We start from the raw sequence: 19,521 nt of genomic DNA on the forward strand, positions 1-19,521 counted from the left end.
TATTATATTTTATTTTGTGTAATATAACGGTTTATCAGTTTGACCGTTTATTATTGATTGAATTATTTTTATAATAAACCGGTTCGATCTTCGTTATAAAAATGTTGTTCATATACATCTATATATTGACACACGTGGTAATTATTATTATTATTTTTGGCTGAAAAGTTGTGGCAAATAATTTGATTGTTCTTAAACAATATTTCAGATTCAAACTTTAACAAAGCCAACAAGAGTAAGATTAGACAAAAAAACAACATTTTTATATATTTATTTTAAATGCTTGGTGAAATTATGGACATATGACTCTCAAAGTTAGTTTCTTAAATTTTTATGTATATAATAATTCTGATTTATAAATTTAAAGATGAATACAATTAAAGATTTAACTCAAAACCTCAAGTAACTTGTAGGGTTTGGTGGATGCCTTTTTTTTTTTAAAAAAAATAATTGAATCTGTGTATTTTCCTAAGTTTTGTGTTTCCGGACACATGCTTTCTTATGTCGCAAGTTTAATATTGTCCAAGTCTTAGCACCGTCTTATCTTGCATGATTCCAAATACCCCAACATTTTAGCCAAAAATAGATGGATTAATAAATAAAACTATAATGTTTACCCTTGAAACAAACATAACATATCATACTGGAGTTGCTAACATGATAAAATCCAAAAAATTTCACTGAACAAAATGGAAATAACAAAAAGCGAACTGATGAAATCATAATACAAAACCAATTAAATCCACTCGAGAACCCATTTCCATTCTTTCCTATATTGTGTCCAAAAATTGAAGAGAATCCTAGAAAAAATTGTCTACTGTGAAGATCTTTTTATTGGATTCTCCTATATTATTATTACATGCTAAAGGGGGAATGCTAACATGTGTTGTTTAAATAGTATTGTAAAACACACACGAGTAGAAAATTCTGACAAACAGCTAATGCATTCGACATCTTAACATCCCATTTTTGCACGTTTCATACTGATGGTATTGAAAGGTGAAACACTGCCACTTGGTCCCAGGCTCTCCTCTCTTATGTTGGAATTTATCATGGCTAACTCATGAAGTTGCTGACTCTTGACAAAATCCTGTGACTCATCCTTCAAGAAAACAAACAAAACAATAATAAGATTGTGCAAAGACGACCAGTAGCAACCGAAAGCAAGAATGTTTTGGCATGTTCCAACTACAGAGAGACCAGTATCAATGGCACTCATGGTCTAACTAAGACGAGATGACAGAATTAACCGTCCTTAGAAGATCCAGGGAGAAATCTTTAGCATTTACTAGTGAATAGAATTAAAGGGTCCAGCTATTCAGACTTTGGACTTGCTTTTCAGCAATTTGAAGTTTCAGAAAACAGAGAATTAATTACACAGTGCAGGTGAATAAGTTTCTTTCATAGAAGTATACACACCACTGGCTTCAGCAGTTCCTCGATTATCCCTTGTGCTTGCTGTAGTCTAATATCAACAACATTTGCGGGTAAATCAGCCTCAATTAGGACATGGAGCGGTTCATTCAGGTGCTCGTAACCTGGTCGGCCCCGTAGCTTCTCTTCCTTCAGAAGACAAACACCAGCAGAATGAAGTTAAATTTAACATCCATTAAAATCTCAAATCATGCAAATTAGCAGTAAATGTACATTTCTACAATAAAAGTTCGTCATATAATTTTGATTCTCCCAAAAAAAATGCTACAAAACTCTATCACAAGGAGGGGGAGGGACAATATCTTACCTTTTCAAGGTCCTTTATTGAACCCTTTCCTCTAATATATACTCGACATCCTGTAGTGGCTTCCACTCGTTTCAATGAATTTCCTCTAGGGCCTAAAAGTCGCCCCACAAAATTGAACTATGAGGCCAGAAGATAGGCATTAAGAAGATACTCTAGTGAGGAAGGATGCATGCTGACCCTAAAGAGTGTGAATGCACAAAAAATGTATTATTGAGAGTCAGGGAAACCAGCTCCATCAAAATCTTACGTTAGGATAGGTGTCAACAGGAATTTCTAGGCGCATGATTCTTTTGACAGTGTAAGCACTAGGACTTGCTGGAGCTCCTTGCCAGCTCATTGTCATACCAGGGGGGCCGTACCTCTGTAATACAGTGGAGAAGTCAACTGGATGTATGTAGTAATTAGGAATTCAAGGCAAAACGAAGGTATGCTCACAGCGTATTCACTTCCACATTCAATAAGCCGAGAAATAATAATGAAAATCATGAAAAGTTAATACTGTGTCTTTTACAGAACTCCTCTTATTTAATCTTTAATTTGATAGAAATTTAAATCCGATCGTAAATTGTAATTGCCACAGAAAATTTGTGTCATAAACAATGAAATCCATGAACCAGTCCTTTAGATTTTATCATAAAGAACTTTCCTGAAGCCGCATTACTTAAACAGATGGTTTACATGATTCAAAAATTTGCAGTATACCAACTATATTGACTGAAGGAATTGTTATGTTTTAACGATTTCCATTGTTGCCTTGTGAACAGAAAGGCCAAGGTGAGATACTAACATAACCCTCGCACCAAAATTTGGAAGGACTTACCCAATTTGCAAGGTATGGCAATTTTTGGTAATAATGCAATAAAAGCACTCCTCCAGATAATAACAGATATTCAGAGATATCCAAATTCAAAAAGAAAAGGAAAAAAAATATTGCAGCCATGTTTACTTTTACCCCGTAAGTGCAACACTAGCTGTGTGTAAGCATTTGAGTGCGCACATATATTACAAAGAAAACAATTACCTCTTGAGTTAGTCCGTTCCAGCCAGCTAACCCTGTACCACCAGCATTTGATAAAATATTTGAAGAAGCCATAGGGCTGGGACTTCTATGTCTTAGCCTCTCAAATTCTCCGAAGCCGTGATTGGGCATCATCCCAGTAACCCGCAAGATCTCTGGACAAATAAAAAAATTAACATTCAAATGATGATCAAACAGCAGCAAAGATATTAGAAGAGGTGTATTTTTACACAAAATATTCATTTACATTTAGATTATGAACGAAAGATTTCCAAGACCTGCTATAAACAGCACCACCACTCATAAATGAGAAAATAAAACCTTTTCACGATATCGTCCTTACAAAGTACTTTTTTAATCTAAAGTATGGGTCAGAGCGACAAAATGTTAAGAAATGACACAAGAATGGATGCAGAACAACTAGCAACACGAATGTCTAGAGCCAACAAGCGCATATAAAAACAAACAGCGGCTGTCTGAAAAAAGGCATAAAATATCCAGACAAAAAGGAGAAGAAGATCCAATTAATTCCCGAAATATAACCTTGATTCAGGAGTCTGCTACAGATGGGAAGAACTTGTGCGAAAGGACCTATATTTTGATGCTCCGCCAGTAGCTCTGATAAATACCGACTGCTAAAATTTGTTTCGAAACAAACACAAAAGGGAGAACCCATATCAATCAGAATCATCAAAATCTTTCAAGTAAACTATAAAAAGAATTCAAACCAAATATGAAATCAGACCTGTCCGCATCTGGGATGCTTCTAATCTGCGGAGACACGGTTCTGGATGGCGAGAAGTTGGGATTGTAATGGCCCGCCATGTGGAGCTTGCAAATCAAAATATCAGCTGTTCGGTGTCAACACCCACAACTCGAGAAGATTCAAAGAGGGCAATGACAAGAAGAGACGAGAAGAGGAGGAGAGAGATACAAAGACACGGAATACACAACCCTACCCCCAAAAATAACGTTTCTGCGTATCAAAAATATAATAATATTGTAATTAACAAAAAGAAAATAGAAAATAAGGGTAGAAAAGAGCTGTTAAGATATCAGAGAGAGGGGAAAAGAACAGCAAAGTAGCCATTTTTTTTTAACTCAATCTGCCTCGGGCTTTACTCGACACTTCAATCACGGAGTTGCTTAAAAATTGTAGAAAATTGACAGTAACATTCATCGGAAAGTAAAAATTACTCTGTAAAACTTCGATTACTCTGTGAAACTTCGATCACATATTTACCAATACACAATATGCACAGATTTGCACTTCTTCCTAAATAAAGTTGCTTGGTTTTCTGTCTCCTCCATTAAAGTACTTCTGCAACTCTTTTCCTACTGTTTTAGACTTTTAGTTGGATTTTTACACTAAATGATAAAATTTGATATAATTTTGATATCTTTCCTCTCGATTACGAGAAAAAATGTTCGATTCTATTAAAAGATCTTGAATTTTCAGCGTCCGATCGTATTTTATGACGTAATTTTTATTTGAGTCTATCATAAAAAATATTAATTTTTAAGTTAAAAATATTTTTTTTAATTATAAATATCGATAAAATTAATCTAAAGATTCGTGAGATTGTTACACAAGAGACTTGTTCAAATTAATAAGATGAAAATGCACACATTAATCGTGGGTTTATGACATATTCTTGCTTTGAAACAGCCCATTTAGAGGTTCATTTATGGCGTGAATTCGTCATATGTACTAATTTTCACTTGATCAAATTGGAATCTTGCGGTGGTGAGAAACCTGCTACAAATTACAGTTGTTTAGTTTTTGGTATATTTTTTGTTATATTTAGCTCTTATTGCTACTGATATAAATAACTTGAATATATACGATCGATGCTGAAACTTATAATTTATTTACTTCATCTATTTCGAGACAGGTGAAAAAATTAAAATTTGTTGTCGAAGATGCATTTAGATAGATGAATTTTAAATCTATTGATTTCGATTATTTTTATTGTTTAACATGAACCAATAAAAATAATTTTTCAATATTTATTTATTTATAAATTTTCTGTAATTATTGTTTAAAAATAACAAAATTAGCCACATCAATTATTTTTTAAAAACTGACTTAATTCATTTTGAGTAAATATAATAGAAAACGTGTAAGAGTTGTACCTTTGCTGTAAAGAAAGAAGCGTGAAAATGATCGTGAGAGTCTTGGGCTAGCAGCTTTTTTCTTCCTTCAGCTACCTTGTCTTCGATCGATTAACGATCCCGTCGGATTTCCTAATTTAGGATTGCCTCGAGCCCTAATTTCAGTCTCCTCCTGCAGTAATCAGGTCAGCTACACGCTATCTATCTCTATCTTATTCTCTGTATTGTTCTTTATGTCGTTGCATTTTCTTACTTGGACCATATCTGCGTCCTGTCGTTGTGAATCTCCTTCTTTTCACACACACACACAGCCCTAATTATATTATATTATATATATATATATACATATATAATTCATTTCTTGGGGAGTAAAGTCTCATACTGTGGACTTTTTATCTGGATTTGTGGAATCTCTTCCCGTTTTCTACTGTTTTTGATCATTTCTTGGGTAGCATTTGGTGACAATATTCACGTGACTTTATTGCGCAAAGGAATATGATCCCTCTTCTGATTATATAAAGTACTTGTTTTTGTTAGTAAATGAGTAGTTTAAGTTTAACGGCGGGTGTAAGTGTTTTGGAGGAATCTTCTCAAGTATCAGCGCCGGACGACAATCGTTGTACTTTGGCTGTGAACAATACGTCCCTGAATCTTCTTTCGACCACATGTGCTGTATGCCAAAGAATCTCATCGTCTGGCAATGAATCGAGCGGCATAGAAGCCCTGACGGGTGTCTGCGGAGATTGCAGATTCTTTTTGGAGGACATTGAAACCACTTCACCTGATGTTTATAGAAGGAGAATGCCTGTGACAAGAAGGAGAAATTATGGGAGTTCTGAGTCGGTTGAAACTTTGTTTTCCCAACAATTTTCCGAATTGAATGCTGTGGAAAGACACACCCACTCGGTAGCGGTGGAGCATGATAATCAATCTGTCAATTATTATGGAACTCGAAGGTTAGTTCAGCGTGCTAGTTCGCATACTACTCCTAGTGGGTCTAGAAGATGGAGGAGAGTGTTTTCTGACACTGAAAGTGATGGTTTTGATTCTATATACGGGGAGAGTGAATCAAATGCCAGCCTCATGAGATATAGGGTTTTCCGTGGTGAGGGTGATACCTTATCTTCTAGTGCCTATGGTGGAGATTCTGATGTGTCAGCAGACGGGCAGAGTGTTTTGGAGATAGGAAATTTTGGATATGCTGATGGAGGAGGTGGCCTAGATAGTGATACTGATATTGATCCAATGAATGCTGGTGTCTACCAATGGAGTTCGGAAGATCAGGGGGTAGAAGATGATGACAATGGTAGTGAATGGGAGGAAGCTAATGTCGAGGAAAACATGGTTGAGTCATTGAGAGCTGGAGACCATCATCATGGTTCATTAGGATTCAACAGGAACAATTTGTTGTACATGGCTTGGTCCAGACAAACACGGTCCCCTCGTGTTGATGGTACAATTTCACTTGTAGCTAGGGATAGAACTCGTTATGGTTATTCTGAATTGTTATCAAATTTTGACGAGTTGGAGACACAAAACTATGCTGGAGTCCTCGGAGATTACATGGATGTGAGAGAATTTGAATATTCTCTGGAACATCTTGCTGAAACTGATATTTCTATGATGGGAGTGCCACCTGCTGCCGTGTCTTTTGTAAATAGCTTGCCCGAAATTAGGATTGATGGACAATATGAAAACCTGGATAATTTGTCATGCGCAATCTGCAAGGAGTGTCCAAGTGTGGGCACTGTTTTAAACCAACTTCCTTGTCTTCACCTCTATCACCCCTCTTGCATCTTGCCATGGTTAAGCACACGAAATACATGTCCTCTCTGCAGATATGAGCTTCCAACTGACGACATTGATTATGAAGAAAGGCAAAGGAACAGGGGCAATGGAGTTGAGATACTCAGTATGCATCTGAATGATGTTAACGATGATGGTTCGTCAAACGACATAGATAATGCTGTGGCAGATGAACTTTCTCAATTTCATCATGGCGGAGGTGCTCGAGTGGAACTGATTAATGCATCTTCCGATACAGAGAACTGTGGTTGGAAGATTCCAAGAAATAGATGGTTCTTTGCGGCTGCAGTTGCTCCTATTGTCAGTGTGATAGGCATCTCTCTCATGTTATGGTTAGGCAAGCCTTCGGTGAATGGAGTATGCTCAGGTGGCCACATTCCCTGCCGCAAAGAGAACAGCCAAAGGAGATGGTGGTCGTTCTTATAACTTGTTATGTAATGGTCGAGTTGTGCCACTGACAGATATATAATATATTTCATCCAAAGTGGTGTGTAACCCTTTTTTTATGTTTTCCTTTGGAAATTCCGAAATCCAGCCTCGTATTGTCGGGGCACATTAGTTGTCATTTCAATCGAACACAATTATTAATTTGTGTATGCATGTATCTTGGGGGCACGCTTAGTCCGCCGTTTGTTGTTTCCTTGTCATTGGCTACAAGGCGTTTAAACTGTGTAAGATTATGGGCTTTATATGAAGAAGTGAAAAGGGGTTGAATTTCATTTATTTATTTTCGTACAATAAATAATTAAATAAGAGTAAACAACCAAAATCTTTACATGGAAAGGCCTTTGCTCTAACAATGTGAATTATGAGCATTAACCAGGAGCTTTGTAGCATCTGCTACCGTTCTATGATACTAGTCCAGGTCGATTCGTCAAAACAACTACCGCGAATGCCATCTTATTGTGATACATTTTAAAAGAGCAAGTGGAGATAAAGAATAATCCATCCAGCCATTGAGAAAATAGCAAATATATGAACCCAGAATAATATACCAGCTGCCTCCCGCCCACATCCTCTCAGATTGGCAACAGCACCTGTGAATGGGGGGATGGAAACATCGTTCTTAACTTACCGGTTGATCCCAAATCAAAGTTCAATCGAGTTAAATATAGAAAATGTCATGTTGTCTTCATACTATGTTTACCTGCAAGCACAGACGAGGGCATTGTGTGCTGGAGGAGGAGGACAAATCTGAACATTTTATCATTCGGGGGAAGAAAACCGAGCTTGTCAGCTAGCATGACAATGCCAAGTCCAGTTGGAGGAACCAAGACCAGTCTCCCAAACACAATAGCGACGGTAGTTCGCAAACCAAGTTTTGAGCTACCTGGTCCTGAAAGGCAAATCATATCCTGGAATCACTTGATTTGATCAGGCACCACGAACGAACTACTATAGGTTATTGAAGGAATTTTGCTACAATAACTCGACTAAATCATCGTGTACAGTACTTCTAAATCATCGTGTACAGTACTTCTAAGTGCCAATTTAGATAACATACATACCATCCACTAGATTGCCTCCTAAGGCCAGCAGTATGCATGGAATCATCGCCTCCCTGATAATCAAATATATTAAAAATAATAATAGCATTTGCAGAGTTTATATAATGGGTAAAGCCAGGCCCACCAGGTCGATTTTTGTGGTATGGGTATATAACCACGGACAATGAACAAATCAAACACAAAGTATCACGAATATGTAATGATCAGTTAACCTATAGAAAAATGCATCCATGATTTCAGATGGAATAGAAATTTTTCAATACCACCCTGAGCTTGAACTAAAACCTATTTAGAGGAAAAATCATACCTTTTCCCTGGTTGATGGGATTAATTTTTTTGAAAAAAATGAACAAATGATTCAAGCCAACAAGTCCATTAGTTAAGTATGTTATCTATCCTCGTTTTGGGGTATCGGACAGACAAATAAGCACATCAGAACCAGAGGTTTTCTGTTTTAGCGCATTTCATGCCCAGTCTTCAATAAGTTAATGATACCAGAAAAACAAAGCCAAAGTAATCCTCCAGTTATGAGAAAATTAGTTCACCAATGTAAAATAATCGAAGTAATATAGTCAAAAGGTAAATAAATAACTAGATAGATTCACACTGGGGAAAGAAAAGCATACCCAAGAATCATACAGCTGTCAGTGAAAAAATAGAAAGGAGCATCCGAAGTAAAGATTAATTTCTTCAAAACAGGGACACATCCTATAAATATGGCAACAACCTGCAAAATATATAATTTCACGAGGAAAGCAATTTGTTAAATACAAAATTTCATGGAAACGCAGTCGACCAAAACAATGGGATAGCCAGATTTTCTACCAAAATATTCAAAATGAGGAACAGTGAATTAATTCTATCCTCACCCTGTTTATTGTCAATACCCTGATGAACATGCCTAATTGCAAATCAACATGTCTGCACATAAAATCAAGTTGGAGAAAATCTGTTGTGAAATTCTATTCTGGATCCATTTTGGAAACTTATTTTGAAATTAAACTTCTTAGTGGGTGTAGTCTAAAAATAGAAAGTAAGAACATTGCAACAAGGAAAAAGGAAACTTATAATTCAACATCTAGAAAGTGCTGCTGAAGAACATGATAATTTTTACTAATGCAAATAATCAATTTTGAACTGGTATTAATGATTGACAATGATAACTAACTTCCCAGTCAAATGTTGCGAACCATAAAAAATAAATACTATGAACAACATCAGCTGGACCAAGCAATAGAGTAATAAGAAAGCTAATAAAAGATAAGAGAAACTGATCTTACAGAAGCAATAATTGGTGGTTGAAAGATTTGCTTGAGCTTCAATTTTTCATATATAATGTTTAGAAAATGTTTAACCTGCATGGCAAGACAGCAGAAGGCAAAATAAAATTAATGGCAAAACTTATACCGACAAATCCAACCATCTAAATAAACTTCATCGCATGTCTCACTTTTGCATTATAGGCAGCAACGAGGTCAACAGGACATTTTCAAAATAACTAAATCTAAGGCTTATTGTGGACATCACTCTTTACAGTTTTTTGAGATGTCGAAATTACAAGACGAATAATAGCTAGCATAAGCACTAAATGGTGGCTTTTTTTACTTTGTGACTAAAAAAATACCGGACACACGCAAATATTCATACAGCTTTAACACTAAAAATGATGGGAAACCTTTGTGTTCTATAGTTAGATAGAGGCAAAATTATATCTTCATTAGATCTTGGATAAGAAAATGAAACTAACATAAGTTCTTCAGTTCTCACCTTATCTTTTTTAGTATAGCTAGAATCATTTGAAATAGCCTCCTCCATAAGTAGAGGAACATTCTCAGGAGAACTATCTTTAGCAGCAGAGTTAGAGCTTATCCTTGTAGGATTATTAACAGGAAGTTTTTCATCTTCAACGTCAAATGTACCACCAGGCGGCGGTGCTAGCATATTAAAAACATATGTATATACAACAATTGCACCAACCTGTGGGCAAAAAAATTGCATAGTTACCATGTGGGCCAAATTTTGCATAAAGTTGTTGAAAAGGCTTAAAGCCATATTGGCTTATGGTTGAGTGGTGTGTGCTTTTTCAGTTTTGATGCTAAGCATCATGATGTCTATCTTGGATATATTTCCAAAAAAAGCAACAACTACACAGAAGAGGAAACATGTGAAAGGCCTCAAGGGTCTGTGTAGCTCCAAAAGCTGCAAAAGGTTGGATGTGGTTTTCTTCATTTAAAACTGGTGTATTCGCGGAATCTGAGCTGCAGTAATCATGGGACTAAATAAAGCAACGACTTACCCATTGACCGAATGAGATGTAAGCATTTCCATCTTGAGAACATTTACTACTGTCCCCGAAAGGATTTGACTTATCTTGACACAATGCAGCAATCAAGACAAGAGGCACATTTCCAATATTTCCTGAGAGCAGAGAAATTCCACTATTCAGCTTTTAGATTCATGTCCTGATGTAATAATTTTAAACCTATTTTCAACCCAAACTTCAAAATGTGACAACAAGTGCTCATTGTAAGACATGCCACTCGGCTTGACAACAAGTAATCATACGGATTAAAATGTGTTAATTTTATGCATCAATTATCATGCTAGTGTCCTATCCTTGAATCATGGGGATTACTCGCAACAAACAATTATAGTAGCGACCTTTATGAATCAATTGACACGCATCTTGTTCTTCTCACCCTAAAATTTTGGAAATGATATTATTAAACCATAGATGACAGTAGAATTTGAACAAAGGAAGGAAAATTAAATTATCTTCACTTTAAAACATTCATAATTATATTATGGTGATAAATTGGTGTCATGTTTGTCCCTTCTTTTTGCAATATCTCAAGAATAAGCTATCGCTTGTGATAAAAAGCACCCAGCTGAAATCTCCATCAACAACGAAGCAACAAAGTCACATTCCTAAAACTTCTAACGAACCTCATACTGCTACAGGAATGAAATTAACACTGGAATATTTACCGATTCCAATTTGTATTATGGTAAACTTGAAGAATGGGTAAGGAGGACGAGCAATGCATGCAACAAGAAGCCCTATGATAGAGCCTGTTATAGTGGCTATAACAACATTAACAGGAATAAACCACCTGCAAGACAAGAACATGGATCGAGCACTTAAATCGGTCATTGCTATTTAAGAAGAGTGAATAAATGATACAAAATCCTTACCATTCAATCATTTTTTGAAAAGTGATTGCTTGTCCTAGTTGAGAGAATATCAAACATGGGAGCAGAAGTGAGAAGACGAGCTGCGTCAAGTCATACAAACAATAACAACTGATGAGAAGACAGACATAAGATTCAAATCTGGAGAAAAATCTATGTTGTCCACTTACCCCATTTAAAAGTTTCCTTCCATTAGAAGGTAAGATGTTTACAAACTTCGAGGCCATAAGAAATCCAAGGAAACACATGGTAAAAACTTTTGCTATGGGCAGAACAGCAATCTTGATGCTTCCAAGCACCGACGTTCCACCCCTGGGTGGTTCAGTTAGGACCTGAACCAGAAACCTTTGCATTCTATTCATCATCTCCTCTCCTTCAAAATATTTTAAGCTTCAAATTGTAGCAAGAAATAGTTCTTCTTGAGAGTTGCGGTTGAGAAGTCCCCGCTGGATATGTATGTTTAACGTAACTTTCTGTGTCCACAAATATTCAAAAGAAAAAAAGAGTTATTGGAAAGCAGGAAAACATCATAAAGAGAAATCGTGGATAGAAATAATATTTTTTCTCAATACACATACATATGTCGTATTCTAATAAAAATCCCGTCTTTAAGACAGAACGAATCAAAAAGGGTAGGGAAAAAAAGGGACCCGATAAACCAATAAAAAACGGAGGCAAATCATAACGTCGGCGACGAATTAGGAACAGCGAGGAGGACATACAGCTGAAAATACCCCGACAGTTGAACTACACAGCAGGCTGGCGGTGGCAGGCCCTGATATTCCTATTGCAGCAGCCACGCAACAAAATACACATGTTCCTTTTCTAACAATAGTAACGCCAACCACGAACACTATTCCTTGTGGGAACCGAACAATGTAAGAACGATAGACTTGACAGACGTATATAATATATAGGGTTCGGTACAAACCAATAATCACAATGACGATGTTACTTAACGATTCCTTCTTATAGTCAAACTCTTCCAATTCCAGAACAGAATCATCCGGTTTCGAAATCAACCATCCCCACTTGTTCTACCGAAGTTTCTCGCGAGTGGGATCCACCGAACCCCACCATATGCTGTGGTTCTTGTGGCGTAGGAACCTTCCTCGTGATGCCAGGCGTTGCTTTTGCTTCGACGTTACGAATATTCAATCGATAATCGATTAATTAATGTGACTTTCCATGGAATAGAATAGTGCCTGACCTTTCGATGGCGACTCTGCGTTTATTTTTTATATCTGGACCTGCGTGTTTCTTTCCCTCTATTAATTACTGATAATGGTTCCATTTTGTCTTGCTCCAAAAAAATAAGAGAAATAAATCACTAATCCCATTTTTGTCAAATAATTCTCCAGACATCATGAGAAATAAACCGATAAAATACTCGATTGCGGTTTATTATTTTATTCACAAAAATTCACGTAAAACAGTTTCATATATCAAATTTTTATGTCATATATTTTATTTGGGTCATCCTATGAAAAATTATTATTTTTTATGTCAAAAATATTACTTTTTATTGTAAATATGGACAGAATTGATATGTTTTATCGTCTCCTGATAGACCTACTGTTAATTTATTTTACGAGAGTCAATCCGCAGCAACCCACCATTGGTGACTTGGGTGGCCGTCATTTGTATGAGTCAAAAAAATGTCGACCATAACTCTTTAATTTTTAGTTATATTGTGTGGGTCGTGACTGTTGTCACAACCCACTGTATGATGTGGTCGGCCTACCCGTTATTTGGACGAGTCGAGAAATTATAGATCCAACCCGTCTATTTGACATGACCGGAGCAATCCAACCGGACAGATCTAGCCATTTTGATAGATCTACTAGATGAGATGAGGAGCTTTTTTTATGTAATGTTTGGATAGTTATATAATTTGTTGTGGAAAGTATATATGGACATTTTAAAATTTATACACATTAACTATAAATTTTTTATTTTTTCGCATATTTCACATCAATGTTGACATCTCTATTTTCCATTCTCACCTTCATTTCTCTCTAAAAATTTAAACATATTTTATATTTTCAAATTTTCCAATTGGTTTGATGGATACAGTTTGTGTTATCTTATCTTTAGGCGTTGATATTATTATTGGAAACATCTAATTCGAATATAGTAACTGACATGTGATACCGATTCGAGTATTATGATCTACTAGTTTGCTGGATATGATTCAAGTTGTTTGTACAGTAATTCGTTCATAACACTGCACATAATCATCAACGGTTTCTCTTGATCTCTTATGTCGTTGATCTTATACAACGTACCTAGACTTTTTATTCCACATAAGAATTGCATTTTTATTATATTCATTACATTATGTATTGCGATGAATTATCTTTGTGATATTGCACAAGTTATCGTAAGTTGGAAAAGACCGGTCTCATTTTGAATCGTCGCATCATACGATTGAGATTATGCATCTCTACAATCTCGAAGCAGATCAACGGACAAAAAATCGTCAGATATCATTATCGTATGAATCAATAATAATTTCTACATTCATATATTTTTTCTACATACGATCTATTCGAACTGGAAAAAAATAATAATAATTATACAATATTAAATAATAATAAAAATTAAATATAGGTCATTTAATAATAAAAAATAACTCAATATTGTTCATATGATCAAAACAATCCCTTATAATTATTAGCATGTGTGTCGATATACGAGTGAAATTAAATACAAATTTTCACCTAATACATGGAAAAATATGATTATATATTCGAATATTTAAAATATTTTATACTATGACATCAGTTTTCAAAATATTATTGTGCAGCATAGAGAGCAACTGGAAATGTTTCGAGGTTACGAACATACGCAACAAGAGATATACCATGTCTGTCGGGATTAAAAAATATAATCTTGCTATATGCCTATATCTCTCAAATATTATAAATAAACTAAAAGATGTATAAAATAATAAAATATATTATATATATATATACATGCCGGATATTTAAAGACCCACTTATATTAAACTTTTCTATACGGGTTTATAGCATAACTCGCGATATAAAAAAGCTAACATTGCACTATCCCAACTGTATGAGTTCACTCAATCGATACCACAGAGTAATTGCAAAAGCAAAAGCTCGACTTATTTTCCTTAGTAATCTAGAAATATTATTCTTCTAATTATCACCAACGCCACACATGGACTATATTTAACAACATCAATGTGTGATCTTTCATTATCAATACCCGTGGATTCACAATGAGCATGTAAAAAGATAATAAATAAGTAATTGTCTTTAAAATGTGATGGTAGATGTTCATATCCCAGCAACTCGAGACATGTATGTTACCATTTAGTGACTTTATGTGAATAATCTACTATAGTCACGTGCTCCCCATCAATATTTAAATTCCAAATAATATTAACATCTTGCAAAGTGATTGTAGCCTCATCACCTCTAAAATGAAATTGATGCGTCTCACGCGCCACCATTCAAAAAGAGCAGTAATAAGATAATTATCACAAACAAGAAAGCCATATTTTAGAACACCATATAACCTCATATAATTTAAATACGTCAACACATGATTGTGTATATTATCTCTAAGCTCATACAATATAATCTGAATGCTTAACTCATACAATATTATCTAGTTAATCAGATGTGTTGATTGTAAATATAGAACATTGTGATATTCTGAAACTCGACCATGTAACAAATAATAAAAATCATAAATTATTATTAAAAATATATTAATATTTAAAAAATATAATAAAAATATTAATAGCTAAAATATTTTATAATATTAAATATGCATATATATAACATCGGTGGATGATATAAGTTTCTCAGATTTTTATGAAAATTCACACTATATCTTAGAAATCCAAATACTAAAATCTGATCACATTAAATAAAGGTTGAAATATTTCAGATCACACCTATGTAAATATAAAACAATTATTGAAAAGTTTGGCGTATACCTATTTTTGTGTTTCATTCAGTTGTTGTCACATCGGTTTGTCTGCACCACAATTTAATAATTTAAATTAAATTCAAGGGAACGTTTGATTAACATGTATAGGCTAGATTCCTCATAAATAATAATTTAGAACATGTTTTTTGTGATACGATCTCATAAATTTTTATTTGTGAAGCATGTCAACCCTACCGATATTCACAATAAAAAGTAATACTCTTAGTATAAAAAACAATATTTTTCATAGATGACTCAAATAAAAAATCTATCTCACAAAATATGATCCGTGAAATCGTCTCACAGAAATTTTTCTCTGGTGGAATTTGTAAGTACATGCAACACAAGTAGATGACACAAGTGAAAAAAAATTAAAATTTTCTCGTGATTTGAAAAGAAAATAACTATTTTGCCCTTTGACAATCAAGAATAAATAACTGTCATGCATTTGATAAAACAAAATTAAAAAAGAAAAAAATGTAAATTTGTTTTAAATCACTACATTCAAACTTAAATTTGAATTTGGTCTCTGTCGGAAAAATTATATATTTGTAATACCTGATCCACAACAAAATATGTTTATACTCTCTCAGTCTGCGTGTTTTATCTCGAGTAAAAATCGATACAAAACATTAAAAATATAGTAATGATATATTATATGTGAGCACATATTAATTCTGATTTGATATTAATATATGATTTTTTAGTATCCAAACATGTATAACAAATATTGATATCAATGACACATATATCATTTCAGATGAAAAACGATACAAAATATTAAAAATATGATAATAATAATAAATGATATTTGAATATCAACAATTTCATATCCGATATTAATATATGATTTTTGAATAATTTAACGATATTAATAAAATTGTCATCTTATTACTCAAAATCTTAACATTTTATGCCACTGACACCTTTTACTCCATTATTTTTACTAATCAACCTTTCACAAATAAATTTTTATATATCTATTGAATAGAATTCCATAGGTAAGTTGGCACTAAAAGAATTAATTACACAAAGCTGAATTTATTTAATTAAGAAAGCAAAAAAATATGGCAAAAACTTGTGTATGACTGTCTTACGAGTCGTATTTTGTGAGACGAATCTCTATTTGGGTCATCTATGAATTAATTTTTATTGTGAATATCAGTAGGGTTGATATGTCTCATAAATAAATATTCATGAAACCGTCTCACAAGATAATATTCAAAAAATAATGTGTGAGTTTTTAATGGTTTCAATAAGCTTTTAGGTTAGAATAATTATAATTACCAAGATATTGTACGGTTTTTTTGGTCCCTGGATAATACTGAAAATTAATTTCGTCCCATTTTAGGGCAAGATTCATCTTCGAAACACTGCGATTTAATTCCTTTTCTTGGCTTTATAAATCTTGTTGTGCTACAATTGAACCCTCGATTTAATTGTTTTGATGATCTGTTATACGTCAGAGATTTTGAGCTCGGATTCGTGCGAATTCAGTTAAATTTTGACCAATTCTTATTTTTGTTTTTTTGGGCGTAGAAGATTTGTTGTTTTTCATTGGATTGCGGGGATATTCAGACAGGTATTGTACCTTTCCGAGACTGTTGATTGATACTGGCATCCCTCTTGGAGTCATGGGGTCTGAGCTATGTGCTAACGGATTGGAAATGGAAGGTACTGCATCTTCTAATTCATTCATAATTGCGTTTTTCCGAAGGCAGACTCTCCCAAAGTGGAAGAAAAGAAAGTCAGAAGGTTCCCTGAATCTCCGAATTTGATATTGGATCAGAGACTTACATCTATTGGGCGGACTGTAACTCCCGATTCCGACCGACCGAGCGCGGTACGAATCCTTGATATGCCATTCCAAGTCATGTCGGTTTTTCCCCCTCCCAATGTGCGTTGCTTCGATTTAAACAACAACGACTCGCAAACCCCTAAAGAGAGCATCTTTGATCAATTTCCTCCTGTTCTTGACAAATTCATGCTAGCTCCTTCCCGCAGAAAATGCATTGAAGAATCTCGAAACAATATCGTGAGGCGGCTCAGCTTCTCTAGCACGACAAATTCGGTATTTAGGAATCAAGAAGCCCGCGATGATAAAATCTCTGAGGAAGAGCAGATGTTCGATATTGTGTATAACGACCTACTGGATGTGATTACTTCGGAGCGGACCAATGGATTTGCTTCCAAATCCCCGTCCCAGGTTTTGGATTCATGATGGATTTTGCACCCCTAAATTTGCAGTACGCCTTGCCGGAATACATGAAACATGTCCTGCAGCTCCAAAGAAGTCCAGCAGTAAGTATAGAAACATTGACAAGAACTTACGCAGAAAGCTGGAATTTTAGCTGCTGTTCTTTGAGGGATTTATGAAAAATCCACGGAGTGTAATAGAAATCTAGCACATACTGACTTAGATCCATGTATTTGTACCTTGACATCTTCTTGTCGCCTTACATGTTAGCATTTTTTGTTGGACAATTCCCATTTGTACTATTTACTCCGTTGGTCTCCCCTGTAATGGCAACTAAATGTGAGACGACTGTTAAAATTCACTGGGTAGGAGAAGAGTTGTATGTGATGAATCTTCATTCGATATCATGTTTCTATTTTCCCAAGGCACTTAGGATGCGTTGTCTTCCCCTTCTTCCTATATTCGCATCTTAAAAAGTATGGCTGGTGCAATTTTATGGTTTCTGTAGAGTTTAATAAGCAGGCAAAAGGACACATCGCTTGATGGTAACTAAGTCGTCGCCATTGAAAGAGAATGGAAAGTCAGGTTTTGGATGTGTCTTCGTGCTTTTGAAACAAAATGTGACAATGTAGTAGATGTGTTTGTTAAACAAAGCTACACATGAAACAATTTAAATCTGATATGTTTTTAATTAACCAAGTGCATTGTGCTTGCTCATACACAGTAAATGGATCAAAAATCGTTTGCGAGCATCTACGTTGTTCTGGGTCAAACGATTAACGGTGTACAAACATAATAACGAACTAGTTTAGAATATAGAGTACGCTTTTTAATAAGTTTCATGATCTTACATTGAGAGGCAAATCATATGATTATTGTATATTCAAGAACTTTTATCAATGTATATTGATGAATTAAATATCATAATTATATAAAATTATAAAATATTATTAAAAAAATATTTTATATAAAATTCGATAAAACTCATACTACAAATATTTATCTTAACATCATTCAGGGCCACAGGTCTCAGACTAGGTTTCCTTTTCTCTATCATATGTATGCTTGTCACTAGTCAGTTTGTACTTGAGTTTTTATTTAGAAACTATTTCTTTATTAGCCTATGTCAGTTTCCACCATAGAAACGAGGTGGGCTTTTGAGACGGATCAAATGGGTTGAGTCTGAAACACAGGACTATCAGCCCGTCAAAATATCTTATAAACAACGGAAAATTAGCATTCAGTCTGCTAGTCCGTCGATTTTTTTTGTGTTCAGTCTTTGCGTATTTTTTTAGTACCATATTTCTACATGAAGTACCACATTTCCACATGAAGTGTACCATATTTTGTATGATATAGTACCACAATTTTAAGCGTAGGGAGTGAACCCAAATAAATGTTTTGATTGGAGATTTTTTACCAACTTTCCCTAAACAATATGATAAAAATTTATTTATTATTTTTTTAATAATTTCAAATGTTTTAATTTTTCCAATTTAAAAACTGGCATTTTTTTTCTAATTATTTTTTAAGTAAAAAAATTAAACGGGCCGACCCATCTAACCCTTGATCAAGACGTGTTGGGTTGGGACAGGTTGTCCGCTGGCCCGAACCACTAACTCGTTTCGACATTCTTACTTTTAATATTACATTTAACTCTAAAATGGTGAATTTATATTAATTACTATTAAAATGAAGTGTAAAAAAGATATAGTTACATAAAAATAAATAAAATTTAAAATGTGGTGAACTACATTTATTTATTTCATTCTTTATTTTTTCACATAACACACACCAAGTAGCTCCGGTAATAATAAATAAAAGATAATGAGAGGATGGTGAAATGAAACAAGAAAGATGTTTTAGTGACTAAAAACAATATAAATAGAAACAAATAAAAACAGAGTGATTTTCTATTTTTGTTTATTATTTCTGACATGTTGTCAAATCATAATCATTACTTTATTTCTTTATATTT

The 19,521-nt window shown here is 34.4% G+C and overlaps 3 protein-coding genes across 7 annotated transcripts; 1 reads left to right on the forward strand and 2 right to left on the reverse strand.

The window, feature by feature from the left end:
* Nucleotides 1-696: 696 nt before the first annotated feature.
* LOC140805017 (KH domain-containing protein At2g38610-like) lies at nt 697-4,109 on the reverse strand. Of its 2 annotated transcripts, XM_073161197.1 has the most exons (8): nt 3,957-4,109; nt 3,505-3,735; nt 3,303-3,394; nt 2,763-2,914; nt 1,989-2,102; nt 1,742-1,858; nt 1,420-1,563; nt 697-1,102 (listed from the first exon to the last, which is right to left on the reverse strand). In XM_073161197.1, the coding sequence occupies exons 2-8, from the start codon at nt 3,582-3,584 to the stop codon at nt 956-958; spliced, it is 846 nt and encodes a 281-aa protein (XP_073017298.1). In that variant the 5' UTR covers nt 3,585-3,735; nt 3,957-4,109; the 3' UTR covers nt 697-955. The 2 variants fall into 2 exon arrangements, with proteins under 2 accessions (XP_073017298.1, XP_073017299.1); XM_073161198.1 differs by having other exon boundaries at nt 3,303-3,391; nt 3,505-4,109.
* A 781-nt stretch (nt 4,110-4,890) lies between these two features.
* LOC140804238 (uncharacterized) lies at nt 4,891-7,317 on the forward strand. The gene is made up of 2 exons (XM_073160112.1): nt 4,891-5,059; nt 5,412-7,317. The coding sequence occupies exon 2, from the start codon at nt 5,415-5,417 to the stop codon at nt 7,104-7,106; it is 1,692 nt and encodes a 563-aa protein (XP_073016213.1). The 5' UTR covers nt 4,891-5,059; nt 5,412-5,414; the 3' UTR covers nt 7,107-7,317.
* A 58-nt stretch (nt 7,318-7,375) lies between these two features.
* LOC140804239 (protein PIN-LIKES 6-like) lies at nt 7,376-12,622 on the reverse strand. Of its 4 annotated transcripts, none has more exons than XM_073160116.1 (11): nt 12,312-12,622; nt 11,551-11,853; nt 11,384-11,463; nt 11,177-11,301; nt 10,485-10,606; nt 9,956-10,165; nt 9,469-9,543; nt 8,815-8,915; nt 8,189-8,241; nt 7,828-8,016; nt 7,376-7,717 (listed from the first exon to the last, which is right to left on the reverse strand). In XM_073160116.1, the coding sequence occupies exons 2-11, from the start codon at nt 11,743-11,745 to the stop codon at nt 7,596-7,598; spliced, it is 1,272 nt and encodes a 423-aa protein (XP_073016217.1). In that variant the 5' UTR covers nt 11,746-11,853; nt 12,312-12,622; the 3' UTR covers nt 7,376-7,595. The 4 variants fall into 4 exon arrangements, with proteins under 4 accessions (XP_073016217.1, XP_073016216.1, XP_073016214.1 ...); XM_073160115.1 differs by having other exon boundaries at nt 12,115-12,622; XM_073160113.1 differs by having other exon boundaries at nt 12,103-12,622.
* Nucleotides 12,623-19,521: the final 6,899 nt, after the last annotated feature.

Source organism: Primulina eburnea, chromosome 11 (genome assembly GCF_022965805.1).
Source record: "Primulina eburnea isolate SZY01 chromosome 11, ASM2296580v1, whole genome shotgun sequence".
Lineage (NCBI taxonomy): Eukaryota > Viridiplantae > Streptophyta > Magnoliopsida > Lamiales > Gesneriaceae > Primulina > Primulina eburnea.